General features: G+C 45.9%; 1 protein-coding gene across 1 annotated transcript in view; it reads right to left on the bottom strand.

Annotated features, from left to right (window-relative positions):
- The window catches only part of INPP5J (inositol polyphosphate-5-phosphatase J), a 182,110-nt gene that overhangs the window by 10,862 nt on the left and 149,552 nt on the right, over positions 1–21,696 (bottom strand). Inside the window, exons 9-11 of the mRNA XM_086943176.1 lie at positions 20,409–20,619; positions 19,483–19,620; positions 3,001–3,087 (exon numbers count right to left, since the gene is read on the bottom strand). Of these exons, the coding sequence (XP_086799302.1) occupies positions 3,001–3,087; positions 19,483–19,620; positions 20,409–20,619 (436 nt within the window). The remainder of the gene's footprint in view (positions 1–3,000; positions 3,088–19,482; positions 19,621–20,408; positions 20,620–21,696) is intronic.

Raw genomic sequence — 21,696 nt, 5'->3', positions numbered from 1 at the left:
GAGTGCACTCTGGACCAAGAGCTACCTCTCTGCCAAAGTTGGTGTAATTCCATTCAGCAGTTCGGGCTGTAGCTACGACAAAAGCTTCCTTCGGAAATTAACATGGAGGAAATGCATTTTGGGACCCCCCTTTTTTCTCAGTCCCCACTTGACAAAGCACCCCAAGACTTTCAAGACAGGGACTGACCGGAGCGCCCTATTAGTTTTGAAATTTTTTCGAAGATTCGTCAAATGGACCAAAAGATATTGGCAAATCAAAAAACACTTTTCCTATGGAAACTAGGTCCTAACTGGCATACTTTAATCTAAAGTCTCACATGGTCATGAGCTTGATGCTCATCAGCTTCACTCGCCATACCTATCCCCCCTGTATAGAACTATCCCATTGTTTTTAAATATTTCTGCAAAAGGCTGTGCTCCAGACCTCCGGAGCTTCTGCACTCAACAGTGTCACTGCACCCAGAGAGCCTGAATAGAGCTGACTTCCCAGGCCTGCTGCTCCTGCATACAGCTGTCTCACTGTAGCGTGGAGATCTTGTCTAGAGCTATTTCACCCTAGCTTGAGTTCTGTTTCTCATGATATGATAACGCTTCCTTACTCTGCTGTCCCACCATACCATGGTAAAAGGATGAACTCTGTCACCCTGCCTTAAGCACATGTACTGAGGCATCTCAACAGTGAGCACCAGCATACACAAGCCTCGCTATATCCTGAACTGAATTGACTGTACAGAGGTTACAGCTTGAGGGTTGTTATTTACCAATGTTGCTGGGTAAGGTCACCGGCATTGGCACTAATGGTGTTGCACACCTTGTATGTGTGGAACTGTCTCACAATAACAGGAAACTTGTACTCAGCAGTCTTGCCATACATGATGCAGCTGCACAAAGCTTCCCCCATACCCTGGTGTTTCTGCATGAGCCGACTTATCGATCGAGTGGCTCTGCAGAGTCATCTCCCCATACCTGGAACTCCAGACTATAGCCGCCTTACCATACTTCGAGTTCCTGTGTGAATCAGTCTCACAAACGATTGGAGATTCAGTGCTTAGCACACTCATGATACCTGCAGCACCTATACAGAGCTCTCTGACCACATGTGCAGCTCCTCCTTACTCTGCTGTCCCACCATACCATTGGCACATGTATGAGCTCTGTCACCCTGCCTTAAGCACATGTACTGAGGCATCTCAACAGTGAGCACCAGCATACACGAGCCACGCCATATCCTGAACTGAATTGACTGTACAGAGGTTGTAGCTTGAGGGTTTTTATTTACCAATGTTGCTGTGTAAGGTCACCGGCACTGGCACTAATGGCGTTGCACACCTTGTATGTGTGGAACTGTCTCACAATAACAGGACACTTGTACTCAGCAGTCTTGCCATACATGATGCAGCTGCACAAAGCTTCCCCCATACCCTGGTGTTTCTGCATGAGCCGACTTGTCATCGATCGAGTGCCTCTGCAAAGTCATCTCCCCATACCTGGAACTCCAGACTATAGCCGACTTACCATACTTCGAGTTCCTGTGTGCATCAGTCTCACAAACGATTGGAGATTCAGTGCTTAGCACACTCATGATACCTGCAGCCCCTATACCGAGCTCTATGACCACATGTGCAGCTCCTACAAGCCCACTCATGACACCTGCAGCACCTATACAGAGCTCTCTGACCACATGTGCAGCTCCTACATAGAACTACTGCACAGGGCCCTGGAACTCATCTACATCGCTGTCTCACCACTCCTGGAGTTCTTGTTTTGAGGGGTTTACCATAGCAGAAGTCGTTCTACACGCTGTCCCACCGTACTCAGGCACTACTGCACTCTATAGTCTCATCAGACACCAGATCTCCTGTTGAGAGACACCACACACTTATGGGAGTGCTTGTATGGAGCCTTCTCAGAAATTCAGAGAGTTCCTTGTGGAGCTGTCTAACCAAAGGTTTGAGCTTCTATATTTAGTTCTCCAACACCTATATGAAGTTGTCGTACACTACGTATAGCCCCTATATGTAACTTCTCACAACAGCTTGGATCTCATGTCTATTGCTGTCTCATCACATGTGGAGGTCTTGCAGAGAGCGCTCTTGCCATACTCTGGAGCTTCTGCACTCAGAGGTCCCACCATGTCTGGGGCACCCGTGTAGAACAATCTCATCAGACCCAGGAGTTCACATATGAAGACATCCTATCCATATGCCAGAGCTCCTTTGTTGACCTCCCTTACCATTGTGTTGACAATCTGTATGAGATGTTGCACCATAAATTGGAGCTTCCCTACAGAGGGGTCCCACAATGAAGCCGCAGTAGGGTGCAAACTCAGCATACGCTTAAAGCTGCTGTAGATACCGGACAATAGACTACAACGATACACTAGCACTCCACCAAAGTACTGCTGGACATCTCCACCTAAGGTGACACTCTTCTAGGTGCCGGGCTATGCCTCCTTACCTTCCAGGTATGACCAACTTCAATGACATTTACAGGCAAAGAAAGAAGGGATGGAAACACTAGGGTCCCCTCCTACATCCCTTTGGGCAGAAGGTCCTACAGACTGATTCAAATTGCTCCTTTCCTTTAGTTGCAACATTTTACTCACAGTAAAGAATAGGATTATCTTTATGTACAATTTTGATAGGTGCTCTAAATCTTTTTAAGTGTGAAACATATCTTTGATTGAAGAGCCAGCATCCGGAATTTGATTTGCATTATACCCTTTCTGAGTTTTCAATAACTTTGAAATAAAGGTCTTTCTAACCACAATTCACAAGGCTTTGATTTTAGAGTGGTTATCCTTTCCCAATATTTAGCTACTTTGACAGTATACAGCTATGTGACCAAGCGCGAATGTATAGACCTGTCGGCTAGACTCCAGATCTCCTGCACAGAGCTGTCTTCCCCAATACTGGAGATCGCACACAGTGTTATCTTGCTCTCCCCGGAGACCTACAATTTACCATAAGCCACATTCCCAGTTCACTCCAGGTGACCCACCTGATGTCGATGCCTGACTCCATCCAAGTCCTCTTCATGTTTCGCCCATACATAGGCTACATAATCTTTGTGATGCTTGAATCCCACCTGAGAAAAGGAAAATAAAGTAAAGAACCAGTATGTTGGTGAAGGGCATTACTGCAGCGTTCCTGCATGTCACACATTGAGCAAACAAATAATAACCAGTCCATAGCCTGCCCCCTGAAGCCCAGTTAACCACATGTTGTACTATGTACCTCTCCACAGAAAACTTAAAAAGACACCTTGGTGCCCATTAATACCCAACAACATGAGTCCAGGAGATGGCTCAGTATTGATTTTTGACCACACTGAAGTTGATGCCTTTTTGCTTAACTTTAAAATGTCCACGCTTTTCCAAGCTAGACACTCATTCTCCCAAAAAGGCACTCAACATATCATTTTTAGTCTTTACAGGGGTCAAAGGACATGTACTAGTCTCTCTCTCAGGGACAATACACCAGTCATATTTTCTCTCCTTCAAGGTTAATGGCACGCGCCCCATGATCGCCTCTCTGGGTTACTGCAGCGGTCCCATCCTATGTCTCTCGCCTTCTCTGGTAAGCACAGTCATCTAATGTTTTCTGCCTCAGGAGCCGATGCACCCAAGCTGTCCTCTGCATCTGGGGTCTGCGTGGTCAAACCTCTCTGCATCAGGTTCAAGGGTGTACACCATGCCAGCTCCTTTCTTCTGGGTCACTTCAGTGACACTATACTCTACCTCTAAGTCTCTCCATCTTTCCTTGGTAAGCACAACTGTGCTAATGCTTTCAGGCTCAGGAACCAACCCACCCTCTCTGTCCTCTGTCTCTGGGGTCTGCTCAGCCAATCTTCTCCTTTCCCTGAGAGGCCAATCCCCCCCTCCCTAGCCAATCTCCGTCAGGGCTGTCAGTGTGTCAGTTCTACTGACCCTCGCTCAGAGCCGGTTTGCTCATACTATCCTCACACTCTAATGGTTTTATGTACTAAAACATTCTTTCCCTTGGTTTCAGGCAGTCCACCTGGTGGCCCATCTCACCAGATTTCCATCTTACACTCAAAGTAGTCCACCTAGCTGGCCTCTTCTTCGTTACACAATGAAATAATGATGCGGGTGGCATCTGTCCTAAACTGAACATCTGCGGTGCAAGGGTGCCCCAGGGCCCTGAGTGAGGGACAGGACACAGAGGCAGACTCTTCCTACTTTGAAGAGACAGTCAGTCCTGCTGCATTCATGCTACGCAGAGGATCAATGCCTTGATGTTCATCATATGCAGAGGGTCAGTACTGTGATGTTCACCCTCCACTGAGGGCTAGTGCTGGGAAGGTCACCCTCCACTGAGGGTAAGAGCTGTGGTGCCCATCTTACGCTGAGAGTCAGTACTGTAATGTTCACCCTCCTCTGAGGGTCAGTACTGTGATGTTCATTGTACACCGAGGGTTAGTGCTGTGAGGGTCACCCGCCACTGAGGGTCAGTGCTGTGAAGGTCACCCGCCACTGAGGGTCAGTCCTGCGATGTGCATTCTACGCTGAGTGTCAGTGCTGTGACGCTGAGGGTCAGTGCAGTGAAGTGACCTATAGTGCTGGGGCTGTCAGGTGACATGTTCTACCTTTAGTTCTGTGCCTTTGTGCATTCGGTTCTGTGAAGGGCTTTGTTCTACACTTCAAGGCAGTGCCGTGATGCAGCCTTTCTAAATAAATGTAGGGTCAATGCTACGATGTGACGGATGTATGACGTAACAACGCAGGCTTTTACCACGCATGCCTTTATAACACGGTTTTTACATCGCAATCCATTACAACGCATAGCGCTTAGAGGTGCTGGATAGTCAAAAGTTTAATTTTCTATTCCAACTCCAGTCCCCGTGGACACTAGGGAAGGTGTTGGATAGAAAATTAAACTTATTCCCTATCCTAGAGCGCCCCCCAGCGCAATGCGTTGTAATGGTTTGCGTTGTAATGCCTGCGTTGTAATGGTAGTGCGTTGTAAAAGTTTTGTTGTAAAGGTTGTTCACCCGATGTGACGTCAACCCAATAAGGTAACCTATTCCTATTCTACATCTGGGATCAGTGTTATGAGGGGAGGACTCAACCCAGCTCCTGGATACCCCTTGCCGGTGATTGGCTGCAATCTACAAATACTGATTGATTGGTTGATTGATTGGTTGATTGATTGATTGATTGATTGATTGATTGGGGTATTTTGATGTCCAGTGCAGTGAAGAGACTGATCCTGCAGTCTCCACTTTGCAAGGCAGATTGTTTCTGTTGTCCAGTGAATGAATGTCATTACATGGAGTGCGCCTCTCTCTGTGGTTCTTCAAATGTCAGCAGCTGAAGATAACTTCTTCCTATTATTTACTTAAGGTCACTGCTATGATGTGACCTGAGGGTAACTTCTTCCAGTCATTTACTTAAGGATGCTGCTATGAACTCACCTGAAGATAACTTTCCTACCATTTACTTAAGGTCACTGCTACGTTGTGGCGTGAGGATAACGTATTCCTATAACTTACATGAGGTCAGTGCTGTGCTTTGACCTAAAGAGCACGTCTTCCTTTAATTTACATAAGTTCAGTTCTATACTATAATGTGACCGTATCCTTGCTGCTCATGAAGGATTAGGGGCTCTGAGGCCATTTCTTCCTCTCTACCTCTGGGGACAGCTCTGCAATGTTATATCCCTGCTTCTAATCTCCACTGAAGCCAGACCCCCTCCAGTGCTCTCTGAGGTTAATGTTGAGAGCGGAACTTTCTCTCTGTTCTGTACATAGGGTCAGTGTTAACATGTGACCGCGTGCCTGCACAGTGATGAGACAAGTGCCCGCGTGCATGTACAGTGATGAGACAACAAGTGCCCGCGTGCCTGCACAGTGATGAAACAAGTGCCCGCGTGCCTGCACAGTGATGAGACAAGTGCCGGAGATGAGATAAGTGCCCGCGTGCATGTACTGTGGTGAGACAAGTGCCCGCGTGCATGTACAGTGATGAGACAAGTGCCCGCGTGCATGTACTGTGGTGAGACAAGTGCCCGCGTGCATGTACAGTGATGAGACAAGTGCCCGCGTGCATGTACTGTGGTGAGACAAGTGCCCGCGTGCCTGCACAGTAATGAGACAAGTGCCCGCCTGCCTCACAGTGATGAGACAAGTGCCCGCGTGCCTGCACAGTGATGAGACAAGTGCCCGCCTGCCTCACAGTGATGAGACAAGTGCCCGCGTGCCTCACAGTGATGAGACAAGTGCCCGCGTGCCTGCACAGTAATGAGACAAGTGCCCGCGTGCCTGCACAGTAATGAGACAAGTTCCCGCGTGCCTCACAGTGATGAGACAAGTGCCCGCGTGCCTCACAGTGATGAGACAAGTGCCCGCGTGCCTCACAGTGATGAGACAAGTTTCCGCGTCCCTGCACAGTAATGAGACAAGTGCCCGCGTGCCTCACAGTGATGAGACAAGTGCCCGCGTGCCTCACAGTGATGAGACAAGTGCCCGCGTGCCTCACAGTGATGAGACAAGTTTCCGCGTCCCTGCACAGTAATGAGACAAGTGCCCGCCTGCCTCACAGTGATGAGACAAGTGCCCGCGTGCCTCACAGTGATGAGACAAGTTTCCGCGTCCCTGCACAGTAATGAGACAAGTGCCCGCGTGCCTCACAGTGATGAGACAAGTGCCCGCGTGCCTCACAGTGATGAGACAAGTGCCCGCGTGCCTCACAGTGATGAGACAAGTGCCCGCGTGCCTCACAGTGATGAGACAAGTTTCCGCGTCCCTGCACAGTAATGAGACAAGTGCCCGCCTGCCTCACAGTGATGAGACAAGTGCCCGCGTGCCTCACAGTGATGAGACAAGTTTCCGCGTCCCTGCACAGTAATGAGACAAGTGCCCGCGTGCCTCACAGTGATGAGACAAGTGCCCGCGTGCCTGCACAGTAATGAGACAAGTGCCCGCCTGCCTCACAGTGATGAGACAAGTGCCCGCGTGCATGTACAGTGATGAGACAAGTGCCCGCGTGCCTCACAGTGATGAGACAAGTGCCCGCGTGCCTCACAGTGATGAGACAAGTGCCCGCCTGCCTCACAGTGATGAGACAAGTGCCCGCCTGCCTCACAGTGATGAGACAGTGCTTGTGGGTGTGTCTGCTACAAGGACCACGAAGGGAAGTGCTGCGGGTTGAAGACTACGTTTCACTGCGGGTTTGTTATCCCACTGTCCTCAGTGCTAACATGGATGGCAGGAGTGTGTGGCGTGTGTAAATTAAGAGTTTGCGCTATACGTCCCCCTTTCCCCTCGAAGGTGTCGGTGCTGATGCCTTACGCTGCAGGGCAGTGTTTCGAGGTGACCTCTGACCTTTAACACGTCTCTGTCATGTCTCGATCGCCTCCACGGACACTCCAGAGGGCCTGTACTATCCCAGCCTTCTTCTAACCGACCGGTGCCAGCCTCGAGCCATGAAGTGACGTCTGATTAGACGGAGAGGCTAGAGATAAGATATATTTATAGACTAGTGACAAAGAAACGGTGTCAAGGTCAGTCAGCAGCCCAGCCAGCGGCGTGACGCACAATGATGCACCGACCCCCTCAGAACGCGACGACCGACCCTGAGTCCCCCGTATCTCACAGATATTGATAGACCTTGGGCAGAATAGGATCATGGAACGGGTGGGCCCGTGAAGGTTTGCCCCCACTCGGACGCCACAGAGGCTGCGGAGACCTCGTTATCACCGTGAAATCAGGCTGAAAAGAGCAGAGGCTTGAGGCTTCCCTCCTTCGCTTCTTCTACCTCAGCTGTCTGCCTCTCTCCCTTCCGAGTTCGGCCCCAATCGCCGCCCCGCCCCCCCCCCCCCCATCCACCCCCGGAATAAATCAGCCCCACTAACACAAGATAGCTCAGACCTTTCTCTCTCCGGTCCTACAGACACCATTCCCATTCCCCAAGGCGGTCGCTTTCCCCCCGGTCCCCTCATATGCGTATATTAACGGCAGTGGGCAGGCCAACAATATCTGGCATAATACTGGGGAAGGACCGGCCTGAACCCTTTTACCGCGTCGCTTCAGAAAGGGTAAAAAGAAAACAAAATGCAGCGACCTGAGAGGAACTCGCTTTTCTGCTGACGACTGAGCACTTACAGTAATCGTAAGAAATTCCGAAGTTGTTTTGGCGCCAAGTTTCATTTGTGGCTGAACAGCATGAACGAATCCATAACTCTATGCGCAATAGACACCGTAGAAACACGGGGGGAGAGTGGAGGAGGAGGGGCTGCCTGAATTAAAGACCACTACGACAGAAATTCATGGGTTGGAAAATGCAGGACTCGTGGAAATCAGACAAAACTGATTTATGGGTAAAGAAGCCATTGATGTCATCAGAAGTTGATGTCATCAGAAGTTTGGCTTGTGTTCCTGCTCACGATTTATGCGGCCCATGTGTGTCACTGTACCTTACACTTTTCTCGAGCATGAAACACTATTTGTCTGACGAAAGACCATTAGTCACACAGGGCTGCACCATGTTGAGGATAGAGTGTGTCATTATATGTTTGAGTAGCTAAATAACTATAAACTCTATATAATTTATGGTATTGATACATATAGGCAGGGCCACTAGAATCATGCGGCAGGGGCAGTCCTAATTATACAGCAGGGCTGACAATAATGTGGCAAGAAACGCCAAATTATGCTGCATAATGCGGCATATTGTGTGATATGATTAGTCATTTTAGTGTTAACACTATCGGAGCACAGGTTTCACCTTATTAGTACCAGTTTGACACCCAAGTATAGCAATAAGCAACACAGAAAAGTGACCAGTCAACCTGTGCACTGCACCACAAGTTGCCACGTTTTTAATGACTTTTGATTAATCTGCAGCGGCGGCTCCTCCGCAGTGGCGAATGGAGTGTCGCCCCACTAGCTGAGAGCCAGCAGCTGAGAAATACAACAATATTTATTTTTTCAGCTACTGGCGCTGAGACAGTGTGTGCAGGGAGGGACAGGCCAAGGCAGGGGGGAGGAGGATTGGTAGATGTGTACTTTTAAGTGTGCATGTCAGTTTAGCCGGCCATCTTAGTCCCGCCAAACTGACATGCAGACTTAGGTTTCTCCAACCCGGCTGTATTGAACAGCTGCGTTGGAGAAACAGCAAAGACTCCCTGTGCCTGAGCGAGCATTAATCTAGGCGTTCATGCCAATTCCCACGCTGCTCTAATGCTTGAAAGAAGTGCAGGGAGTAGATGGGGAGCCTGTGATGCCGGGACCTGGAAGCAGAGGACCACGAGGCGGCCAGCAGCACCAGGTAAGTGTTTTGAAATAAATGTTCATCATTAAACTCCTCATCACATGCTCCCTCCCTGTGCTTCCCTCTGGCCTCGCCCTCCCCCCCCCCCCCCCCCCGCACTGCCTACACCCGCCCAGCCAGTATTTATTTGTGACGCCTGCCCTGTCCATCTGATTAAGAAACAAACTTTTTTTGTTAAAATCTATAGATTATGCAGTAGATGGTGCATTATGTGGAAAATGAAGCACATCCCTAATTATGCGGAAAATGTGGCAGCCACAAAATCAATACTATCTTCATGTAGTTAAACCTTGGTGACATATTGCAGGCATTGGTGATATTCTCATGTTTTTTCCTGCATCTATAACACTAGCAGAGTGTGTCAAATATGGTGTATTTTGTGGGATCAAGAGGATGTGTATCGGAGAAGGCACAAAATAAAGGCAACACATGACAAACACTCTACTACTTGTGAGTAATTTCAAGTGACTGCAAATCTGACCTGCATTTACCACAATGCATCTTGGAGAACTAATACAATAATGTCAAACAGTGTGCTCTCTTCCTCCCTCCTCATAAGGCCACTGACCTGTCAAACCCGTGGGATGCACCTGGGCTACTTAACCTGAGAGACACTGAGCAGCATTTCAAGCACCATGTTACTGTCTGCTGATGATGGACAAGAATCCAGAAATACCCCTGTCCAGACACACGAGCACTGGCTGTGCCAACTCACATCCATCGCTCTTCCACTGAGTGAATAATTTAAAGTGACTGCAATTTTGAGCGACCACAATGCATCTGGGAGAACTGGTGCTGTTATGGCAAGCAGTGTGCTCTCCTCTGCCCTTTAGAGTGGATTCATGTCTTATTTATCTGTAAACTCTGTAATATTGCGAGATTATATCTGTTTGAAATTCATTTTTATGAAGCAATGTATAATTATGTTTTTTTTATTTTTCTCAGAAATTATGCTTTCGTTTATTTCAAATATCTTATTACATCAGAGTAAGATTTGTGGTTTCTAAGGAACAGGGCTTAGTATATTAATGTATGTATATGTACTTTTTGCATAGTGCAAGAGCATTAGAGAGGCTTACAAGGATATGATCATAGTAGAGACAAAAATACATGCAGACATTTAGAAAACAGGCACTAGCAAAGCCAATAGGTCCGGCGTTCTTTGTCGACTTTTGGCTTTGCCACTGTTTATAAATGTTTTTCGTAAAGCTGTGCAAGGTGACCACTTTTTATATAAGTTCAGGATGTGCAAGAGCAGAATGCAGTCACTCGGAGAGGGGAGACCTAATGTTTGAATGGTGGACCCTGTGCACATTTTAATGCTGTGGTGGAAAGAACATAATGTGAATAACACACTGAAAGACCAATGGATGAAGAAAGCTAGCTGAAAAACGTTAAAAATGTGTTACATAAATATTAATATTAAAATCAGAAGGTCTTGGCTAACGCCTTGCCTAAAAATGATGTGAATTTACGATGCAGGGTGGAGAGTAGATCGTTAGTGTGCATTTTAATAAATACATTACAGAGGACCTGTGGATTTACACACATAAGATAAATCAACAAAATGAAATGAATGTGTTTACTGGTCAGGGTACGGGTTGCGTTGTGTTCAAGCAGCATGTCCAACAGGTGTATGGGTAGCAAGAGAAAGCAGATGCATCTGGGTCCAGTAAGAGGTTCTGCATTCGTTTTCCAAAATGGAAGAACACACAAGAAGCAGGGCAGGGTTCAGACACCCAGGTGTTTGATTAATACGTATAGTTTTCTCTATTTTAATTTCATTTATCTAGCTCTTCATACCACTGACAAGGCACCAAAGAGCGTTTGTGGCTGGGTAGCATGCTGCTACATCGGGGTGTTGCATATAGAAGATTGTGTGCTAGTCAAGTCGGCAAAGTAGCAGTGCTTAATTTGAGCTGGTGGTTTCCGGGGCTCGGAACCAGCACTTATTTGTCAACACCAGGGCTTGTGACAGTCTGCCACAAGTTGGTGCTGTCTGGCTAATTTAGAGATGAACACAACATCAGTTAATTATTAATTCCATATACATTATAAATGAATGTTACCTGCCACTCAAGCCATTCTTATAGCTTCGGGGGCCTGTAATACTCCGAATTGTCACACGCGTTCGAGTGTGATGGTTAGCAGTTGTGTTACTAGTATTGACACATGGCAAGGCAATGAGTGATGCAAGCCCCTAATGCGTCCTGAGGAGAGTCCTGGCACTTATCTTTTTTTACAAATTAAGCACTGCAGAGTAAAAGACCGTGAGCCTTGGGATTCTCAATGGCCACCATCATTTGTAACAGTTTTCTTTGTTCCCTCACAGTCTGAGACTAAGGCCTGGCAAAGGCAGTCGTCTTTCCAGTAAGGAAAGCCTCCTCGCCTAAGTGAGGAACGCAATCAATTGTTCTTGTTTATATCATCCCCCAAGGAAGTTGTCTCCTGGCTCTGAATCACAGATACAGCAGGCATTTTGTCTCAGCCACGTGATATTGGCTCTTCTTGTATAAATTGTACTTCACTAGATAATTGTCCAGAATATTACATCTGGACGCCCTTTCGTCTGGGATGAGCAGCCACCAATGACAGATAGGTTGTTCTCACTGTCGGTGCTGATTTAATCCCCAAAACTAAATCAGTGAGTTGGTATGCAGCTAATGTAAAGCAATAGTAGATCTTATGTTTCTGGTGTATTTAAATGTGGGTATGTGCATCTTCCACTTGAATGATCATTTCAAAATCACCCTCTTGCATCATGAGTCTTACAAAGAGTGTATTCTGATGTGTGTCCTGACCCAGTTGTTTAATGACGTCATGAAAAGTGCACAGAAACGTGATGGATGGAATGCTTGAATTAATCTTAGCCATTGGTAATCACTCGGGCCGCACCTCAGTCCATTGAGTGGCCTAACACAAACTTATGGGACCCACCTACATAATGTGATGATGGGCCAGAGACTCACATATCTCAGAGATATTATTTGGCCCTGGGCTGAATGGAGCCCTCTTGAAGGTTTGGGTCCCTGGAAGTGCTTTAAATGGAAAAAATAAGTGCAGGTACTCATCAAACTGAGTTAGGGTTGTGGCTAGGGGTTAGGGTGTTAGGGTGGGATATAATATAATGGCACTTCTTCCATCTGATGTGAATTCATTTTGTACTTGCATTATCCTTGTTAGTAATCTCAAATTCCCCATATGTGCAGATTCCCTCTGCACATGTGACATAGCACATAGTTAGTAATTAATAGCCAATTTGGTGTTATGACCCACTAAAGTATGTAGGCAGCCCATTGCACTTAAAGTGATCTTGACATATTCTGTGTGGTCTTTGAACAGAAATGTTTTCACACTGCTCAACACTGTGTGATTTTTAAACCTTCCTTGTCTGGTCATGAGCCCTTGCTGTGATTTAGGCCAGGACTGAGTGATGTTGGGCCGCCAATGTATTATCTTGTGCAAGTGATGTGGGGTCCTGGTTCAGCCCTATCAGACCTTGCCTCTGAAATTTCAGATCTTTGCTCTGTACCTTGTTTCGCACAGAGAACACAGACCACGAAAACATCAGGATGAGCTCACGAAGAATAGCACTTAGTTCATAATGGCATGCATGAAAAAAACGTGTGAAACAGAGGGGAGACTTTTAGCTTTAAATTATATTTTAACTTTCTCATCCTTTTTCCTTCATTCTCAAGAAAGCTAACAGAAAATAAAATTGAAATGTATCTCTCTAATAACTCTTAGGTATTCCCAATACGTTGGCATGTATACATTGGGAGTCTGTAATGTAAGTGGCCATGGTCCTTCCACCTATCTTCACTACATGAAAGGAAATTGCAGGGGAAAACTCTGGTACAGCAGCTTCAACATGCACACTCCTAGACTACTGCTTTACCATTTTTTTCTTTTAAACCAGGTAATGCCAAACCGTATTTGTACAGTCCTGGGCATCGTCCCTCCTTTAGCACCATAGTTTTCAAGAGATCCTCATTTAAAGGGCTCATCCTCATTTCCTCTTGTATGCAATGAGATTTCAGCACTATGGGCTACTGTATGTTGGTAGTTTAATTAACCCTGGGCGTAGCACTTCGCTACGCCCTCTGAATGGACGTAGTGTTGCCTACTTCGCCATTTGCAAAGTAGGCGTAGCAGGCAACACTACGCCTACCCCGCGGGCGTAGGGAAGTTGCCCGCCAGTTGCCCGCCACCCGCCTCCCTCCCGCCCTCCATAAATACTTAAATTGCATTTTATAAAATAATTAAAGACCACTTACCTTGTCCGTCGCTTCCCCGGGGCTCCCTCTCGTCATCGCTCGATTCGCGCCGCCGTCTTTGATAATAATGCGCATGCGCGGCCGCCCGCGCATGTGCATTTCTCGCGAGAAATGTGCATGCGCGGGCGGCTGCGCATGCGCATTACTATTCAAGACGGTGGCGAGAATCGCGCGATGACGAGAGGGAGCCCCGGAGACGCTTCGGACAAGGTAAGTGGTTTTTAATCATTTTATAAAATGTAATTTAAGTATTTAGGGAGGGCGGGAGGGAGGCGGGTGGCGCGTAGTGGGGCTACGCGAAGTGCGTAGGTGGACGTAGTGTCTCGCCCACTTCGCGTAGCTTCGCGAAGCCCCACTACGCCCACTACGCCACCCTTAAGTTTAATATGTTAATTTGGGCACTGTCATACTGGGTCTGCGGCGGGTGTGCGGAGCAGAGTAGAGGCAGCGATGGGTGGGACCTGTGTTAGTTCATGGTTTTTAAGCACTATGGAAACAATTTATTGACAACGTTTTTAGTGTCTGGAAGAGGGATGTCAAACATCTTAACTATCCCTCCTAATGAGTCATGAATCAACCAGCCTAGGCGTGGCACAGCCAAGCATGAAGGCGCATGTGTAATCGTGTCTCCCTCACACCAGGTCTTCTTACAACCTCATTAGTTGGTGTCAGAAGGTGAGTAGATAAATATTCTAGGGTAGATTCTTTGTAACACTATGCACATCTCATTCTTTTAGCTCAGTTATCCCTAAAGATGACATTACATTCTTTGAACAGTATTACTATTCATGCATTACTGATACCACACTTTAGAATACTTAGCATCTGCCACCCTCTGCTTGAAGCCACCGACAATCTAGGATCTTCTAAGGTCCTGGTTCAACCTATCCTACGTAACACATGGAAATATGGTTGATACCTCAAATAATCCAGACTGACTGGCTTGCCGTGTCTTCTGGCACAGAAGGAATCTCAGCTTACAACCCACATTTCCTTTTCAGATTCGTGATTTAACAGGGGTGTGTTGCCTACAGTGAAAGGACAGCCTAAAATAACTCAATAAGTACAACAAGTCTCTCTACTTGCTGGACATGTCTTGGAATTATACTCAATTCATCCATTCCCCTTCTTAAAGATTGGTACAATGATAATATGGAGCAGAGGATCCTTGTCTTACAACCTACTGAACCCTTTTAATGCATTTTATGCAGCGATGCCAGATTCTATTAATTGCCGTCCCCTCCCCACCATCCAGCACACACACACACACACGCCCCTAGTCCTCTCTCATCTTAACACGGACAATAGAAAACAATAATTGCCGCAAAAGAACATCACTGATCTGTCCTTCTTCAGATCCTGCAGGAAAATGAAGCCCAGCTAACCCCCATTTCTTTTTATAGGTTTGGGCAGGGACAGCTTTAGTTGTTTCATCAGCCATATGAAATGAAATTCCATAAATAAAAAAAAACACATGTAGAGGGGAATTTTACTCAACCGTCTTCATCCCTGGGTCTGCTCAGTTATCATTCACATTCTGCTTCCACTCACCACAACAAATAGCATGGGTTAAAGCGGCAGCCCATGAAGGCAACTAACCACCTTGCCCTTTGAGTGACAACATTTTTTCTAATCGCATGGGCAAGTTTGCCCTAAAAAGTGCACTTTACTGATAGGCTGGTGGGCCAGTACTTTACTTTGGCAATTATTTTTTTCTTTCCAGTTTTTATCCATTTTTTAGTCATTGTGTTTGCTTAAAATAGGTCTCCAGGTTACATTAATTAAGGGCCAACGTAGCTTTAACTTGCACCAATAAGAATCATACTTCCATGTGATGTGTATTAAAACTAAAAAGGGGTTCTAAACCAGTTGAGGAGAGGATGTTGCCGAACAACTAGAACAGTTGACCTTGAAGCTGGAGAACCGGGTACGAGTCTCGACAGGGATGCTGAACATCCTGTGATTCTAGGCAAATCAATGAATCCCCCTGTGCCTCGCAAAAAAATTAATGTGTCCATCTGTAATGCAACTGGTGCTCACATAAAATGCTCTAATACTTTGGAGTCTAGTTTGTGCTGTAATCCCCCCCTCCCCCCAACTAAAAAACAATTCTAAGTCACATGCTTGACAGGGCGCACTGATACGGTTACATTATATACAATGGTAGAAGGAATGTTTTCTTTTTTTGTGTGACATATTAGTGCAATCATCTTTTTTGAATTAACAATTGCATCAGCTTTACCAAGGCCACACCTAATGGCTTAGCCAATACTTTTTAGCTAGTGCTGCTTCTTGATGCCACACTGTTATTGTAAGGAAAGTGGAATTATGCGATTCATTTTCACATAAATTATGGATCTGCCGCATTTGCCACATCCTCTGCTGTATAATCTTCAAGTTTTAACAACAAAATGGTTTCTACCTCGAACAGTTAAAAAGTTAGTAACATTGTATCAACACATGCTGCTGCGCAGTAAAAAGGCCCTTTCCAAAGGTTGACTTCTCACCTTCCTGTTGCTTATTTCTATGTTTAAACTGAAGTGCAAGCTATGCCCAGACAGTGTTAACAAGTATACAAATTACAAAATAATGAAGTAATACAATCAGGAACTATTCTGCATTACCAGCATAAGGTGCCTTTTCTTGCTGCATAATTTAATCAACCCTGACGCATAATTACAGTGGCTCTGATTATTATTATTTATTTGCATTGGGCTTAGTACTCAAATTCTCGTGTGCGGACACACTCACACAGGTCCGAACATACATGCACATACAATGCAGTCTGCACACTTTCTTTAAAACACCTTCTTAGACTATGCAGATTCTATATCTTCCTCTTTCCCTTACACCTAAAGGCACACACAAGCCGTTAAACACTCACAATCAGTCAAACGCTCATACAAAAGGCCCACAGGATAAAGGACACTTTTAACTCTTTACCTCCTGTGGCTTTCCTTAATTGCCACTCTCAGTGGGTTGCCTGGATTCCAGGGTGTGCACAAATACACACCATAGTGTAAATGTGATGGACAGAGCAGTGTCTGAATGGTATGGACACTGCTCTGTCAAGCTCAGCATGAAGGTGAGATTCTCGACACCTACACGTAAAAGACATAATGAAACTGAGCTGCTGTTGAAGGGTTCCGCAGGGGCTCAGCACAGGGCTACACGGGCACTTTGGCTGTCAGAGTATCATAGAGGCAGGCGCCACCTTGCCTCTGACGAATTAGCAATGAACAACATATCAGACAATAGTACCGGTACTCTCCTTGGCGGGGTGCCGGTACTTGAAGGGATAAAAATAAAAAGTGCCGGTACTCAGTACCGGTGAGCTCCGGCCCATTTAAAGCACTGGACCCTGGAGGATTGGGGCCCGCCGGCACCACATGGGCTGCAGAGGCATGCGTTATGCCCCCTTAGTCCATCGTTATTAGAAGTGCACCACCTTTCTTTGAGATTAAGAAGCACATGGGGGTATAGTCCTTGAGCTTTCTCTACCAATGGTTCCCTGAGTTTTTCCCCCAAAACTGTCTCAGTTCATCTGCTAGTAGTGGCATATGTTTATCTCCTACTTTCCAGCATCTCTGTGACACATTTTGTGATCATTTATCAAACTGTAACCAATGTCTACGCTTGCAAGCACTGATAAGTCAAGGATAAATAGAATTAACTAATATGGTAAGTTCCCTGCCATTCGTAAACAGGGTTATCCTACCGTGCTCTTACCTGTATCTCTCATTCCTCCACCAACAGTCTCTGCCCTCACTCCTGCTCCTTATTGCCACACAAGACAATTTGCCTATTCCACTTAGCTAGTTTCCCATTCACTTCTATTGCTTTTGCCAGGTGGGAATTCCAGCATTTTCAGATTTCATTGCATTGGTTTAGGATAACAATAAAAGGCAGGAATCAGACAGTTTAGAGCAAAACTAGGACAGGACTAGTCACGCAGAGCTTTAGTTGTGCTCCTCCTGCAGGACGGTACACAGAGAAAACAAAGCAGATCTGCAGATCCACACACATGCATGCACGCGCACACACACACACACACACACACACACACACACACACACACACACACACACATGTGCAGTGGGGTAATCGCCTTACACCAAGAGCTGGTCTAATATTGCAGCCTTGTGGCTGTCTGTGGAGGGACAGGTAAGAGGTACTCATTTGCTTGAATCAATCTTGAGGCTGTACTGCCTTCACTTCCTGTCCACCAGACACCAAGCATATCCAATTTGTCTCCAGATCATACCTTGGTAGCTATAAGCACTTGAAGGTCACTGTCCAATTGAAGTGGGATATCATGTAATATATGCACATTTCCCTTGATGTACCTCCCTTGGTGTCACCAAAGGAAATTCCATTGCAGATTTAACAAACAAAGTGATTTGCCCCTGAATTTTCACTGCAGATATTGAAGAGGAATGATTAAGGAACGGGCAGGGTCAGGAAATTTCAGCACCGTGCTACATTTCAATAAATCAGCTCTAAAATATTTCTTCAGGTCAATTACATAATACTAGACACTTTGTGCCTCATTACAGAAACCCACGCCTAGCAGAAGAGGACTTACTAACAAACTGAGGCTTCAGCCTCATTACAGATGGTGCACCATTGGAAAGGTTTGGACAAAACGTGGATATTTGACAAGTAATCCTCCTCCCCTCCCTAAGCGCCTTGAGACCCTCTGGGTATGTAGTGCGCTATATAAATTCTTTACTTGACTTGACTTGACTTGACATCCACTGGCGATTAATCCCTCCCAGAGGCCTGGCAGGTGAGGCCTTAGTCCTTGGTAGCAGTTCCATGAACAACAGACCGACCAACCAAACCAGTCTACCATCACAAAGCCCTCTCCGGACAAAATTAGCCGCAAGGAGCCAGCGCTGCCAGGGAATACATATCCCATGGCACGGTAGCCAGGGTGCCTGACTCCGGACCACATGGTTCAATCCCCGGCGCGGGAGGTAGGTTAGCCCAGCACTATGTGACTCTGGGCAATAGCTCGCTTAATCTTCCCGACGGCCCCCAGCGCCGGGACACCTCTCCGGAGGTAGCTGTGCGCTTTACAAATGCTGGTATTATTAGTATTATTATACCCACTTTCTTCCTGATCTTAATGTGGCAGGGTTTGCAGTGGGCTCCTTTGGTGTCTCAAGACAACATCTTGCAAAGAAGCCATAGAGACTCCTTACTTGGGAGGGAAGGGGCTTACCACATTGCCCCTTGTTCACTCCGGAAGGGAATGAGTAGGCAAATGATGTTCTGCTTCATCCGTTTCTCATCTGCTCGGATGGAGAGGGAGTTCTCGTCTGCTCTGACGGAGACAGATTCGTTTGTGTGTAATCCTTTTCTGCAAGGGCTACACCACGCAAAAGATTAAAGGCCTTATTTAGAGGTCGGCAGACAGGTTACTCTGTCACTAACGTGACAGATCCATTCGCCACATTACAAGTTCCATTGGAAATAATGCACCTGTAATACGGTGGACGGGATATCCGTATGTTTGTGATGGAGTAACCTGTCGACCAGACTCTCCATCAGGCTCTACATCTTCACAGCCGACTGTGTGGCCAGTGACTTTGTATAATGAACACCTTTTTCTAGTGTTGACAGAGATGTGACATGTTGTGAGGAACAGATGGGATACGTTTCACCCCAGAAGAGAGATTGGGCACAGGACATATTAACTTTGCTGGGATTTAGCTGTGAACACCATCAGTGGGCTGTAATGTACGGAAGATGGGAAGTATACTATTAAGTATCTTGGCTTAAATTCAAGAGAGTTTTTACCAAGCACTGCCAACCATGCCATTAAAATACAATGAAAATTAAAAAATTAATGCACTATTGGTCAGTTCAGCATCTGCTGCATTACTAGTGGTCCATGTACTTTCCTACCTTATAAAGGCCAATCCAGTCCCATGAATTCTTTGGGTAAGTCGGAGACATCTTGAATACGACAACGGCATCTGAAGCCTTGGACCACTCATCCACCTCCACTATCTGCACCAGGGGAGTATCCGCCTTGTAGCTAAACTGAAAGAAGCAGGAAAAAACGAAGTAAGTAACTCTGCTTACTGTCGAGGATATCAGGACTCCAGAAATATAGAACAAGGGGATACGAATTTAACACACAGAGACCTCTGACCTAAGAAAAGAAAGTGCAAAAGAGCACACTAACCAAGATATTACACCAACATACAAAGACAAACACACTGTACAGAAATGCATCAAAATGTACGTCAACAATCCAACATGCATAACCTGAACCATCATAAATATATGCATAATAATCACCCACCTAGAGACACAAAACTAACATACACAAACCAATCTTCCATAAGCAGGCAAACCTTAGAAATAAACCCATCAATGAAATTAAAAGACAATGCAGAAACCAGTGTAACAGAAAGAGAACTCAGCAAATCTCCAGACGACATTCAAAATAGGAGAAACTCGCTTAATACGTAAAGACCAGACCAGCATCAAAAGATCACTGCATATGAGAAGTTAGTTAAATGTCCAAAGTTTAGCTCAATGCCTACAGGTCAATCCACACAGAATGAAGAAGTTTACTGTTACAGGCCATCCCAAAATCATGACTAATCAGTAACCTACCAAGGTTAGACCAGCTTGTAGAGACTGGCCCTGACTGGAAGAATAAGCCCCAGAAACAAAGACTAGCCAATGAGCCAGAGGCAACCACATATGCAATCCCATTTGACATCAAACAAATGTGTGTCCATAAGTGTACTCTAGAGAGATTTCGGTGTAAGGCAGTCATAGCCACAAGCTGGGTATGCCAAATACACTCATGGACTCACCTTCACCGAGAAAATGGCCGAGACTGGCTTGTGGTCGCTTTCGGTGTACTGCATGTGGCTGCGATAGCTGAGCAGGCTGACATGCATGCCCTCAACCGCTGTGGCCCCAGAGAGCCGCCGACCAGCGGAGTTTTGAGACAGGCACGGGGAGCTGGGAGCTTTCATCTTCCAAAGTATGCGGTCCGTCCATGCTGGTTTCCTCTTCTTTGCGCTGATGGAGCATACAGTTATTAGATCTTTAGCAAGTTTTTGAATCTATGATATGGTATAGTAGTATCTTAAAAATGAGGAGCAGACATGGCAAATCCTGCTCAACAGAAAAGTAGTCTTAATACACACAATGCTCATGGGTTCAATACTGATGCCCAGCACTCTTTATCCCTTCACATTAATCCCATTGAGACCAAATACAGATATTGGTGTATAGCACTCTCAACAAATCCTACAGGCGTCATCGTATGTAAGACTATCTGCATTATACCACCTGTCCTTAATCTATAACATAATTTCACTGACTCTTGATAAGAGGTACGCGCTCAGAAAAAATATTCCCTTCATATTAAAATGATCTTCCTCATACCCTACTGCATTTTGCACCATATGCATTATCTGACCCACTCCCTTTGGCAGTTGCTCCAGGCCATGAGCAAATTTCCCTCAAAACATTATGAAACCCTCTCAAATCACCGCTCAAATAAATACAGTCCAATACCTATTAATGTACGTTTCACATGTCACTACCCTTTCTCGGTACCACTCCCCTCCCGGACACTTACTATACCAAATTGTTCATGAAAATCTATTTGAAACAAGCTTTGCCTCGTCTACGTTTGTAATATTTTTACTTAAATATCTTTGCCCCTTTCCACACCAGCCTTTCTTGATTCTCTACAATTTACTGTCCCTTCGCTTGTTGCAGAGCATGGAGCTCAAAGCACCTTTTTTGAGGAATTCTCTAACACATGCAGATACATATTCCTTTAAGACACAAGAGCCGGAGGTGTATACTTATATCGAGCACTCAAATCAAATCAAACTCAACTTTATTTGGTTTCACGTACAGAAAACCATAAAAGTTTCACAATATCGAGCACTCAATCCTTTCGTAATTACACTTTCTTCCATACTGAATGGTACCCTGCCCTGTGCAGGCTGACTGCATGTGAAACTAGAACCTTGATTTTTGATGGCCCAGGTGATGCACTAATCTAGCTGGGGCTCTCAAGGGCTGTCCCTGGTGACTGCAAGGTTCAGGAACAGTTTTGTAACCTGAATGGTTATACCAAAC

Source organism: Lissotriton vulgaris, chromosome 11 (genome assembly GCF_964263255.1).
Source record: "Lissotriton vulgaris chromosome 11, aLisVul1.2, whole genome shotgun sequence".
In the NCBI taxonomy this organism is placed as follows: domain Eukaryota; kingdom Metazoa; phylum Chordata; class Amphibia; order Caudata; family Salamandridae; genus Lissotriton; species Lissotriton vulgaris.
This window is presented reverse-complemented; position numbering and strand designations above follow the sequence as displayed.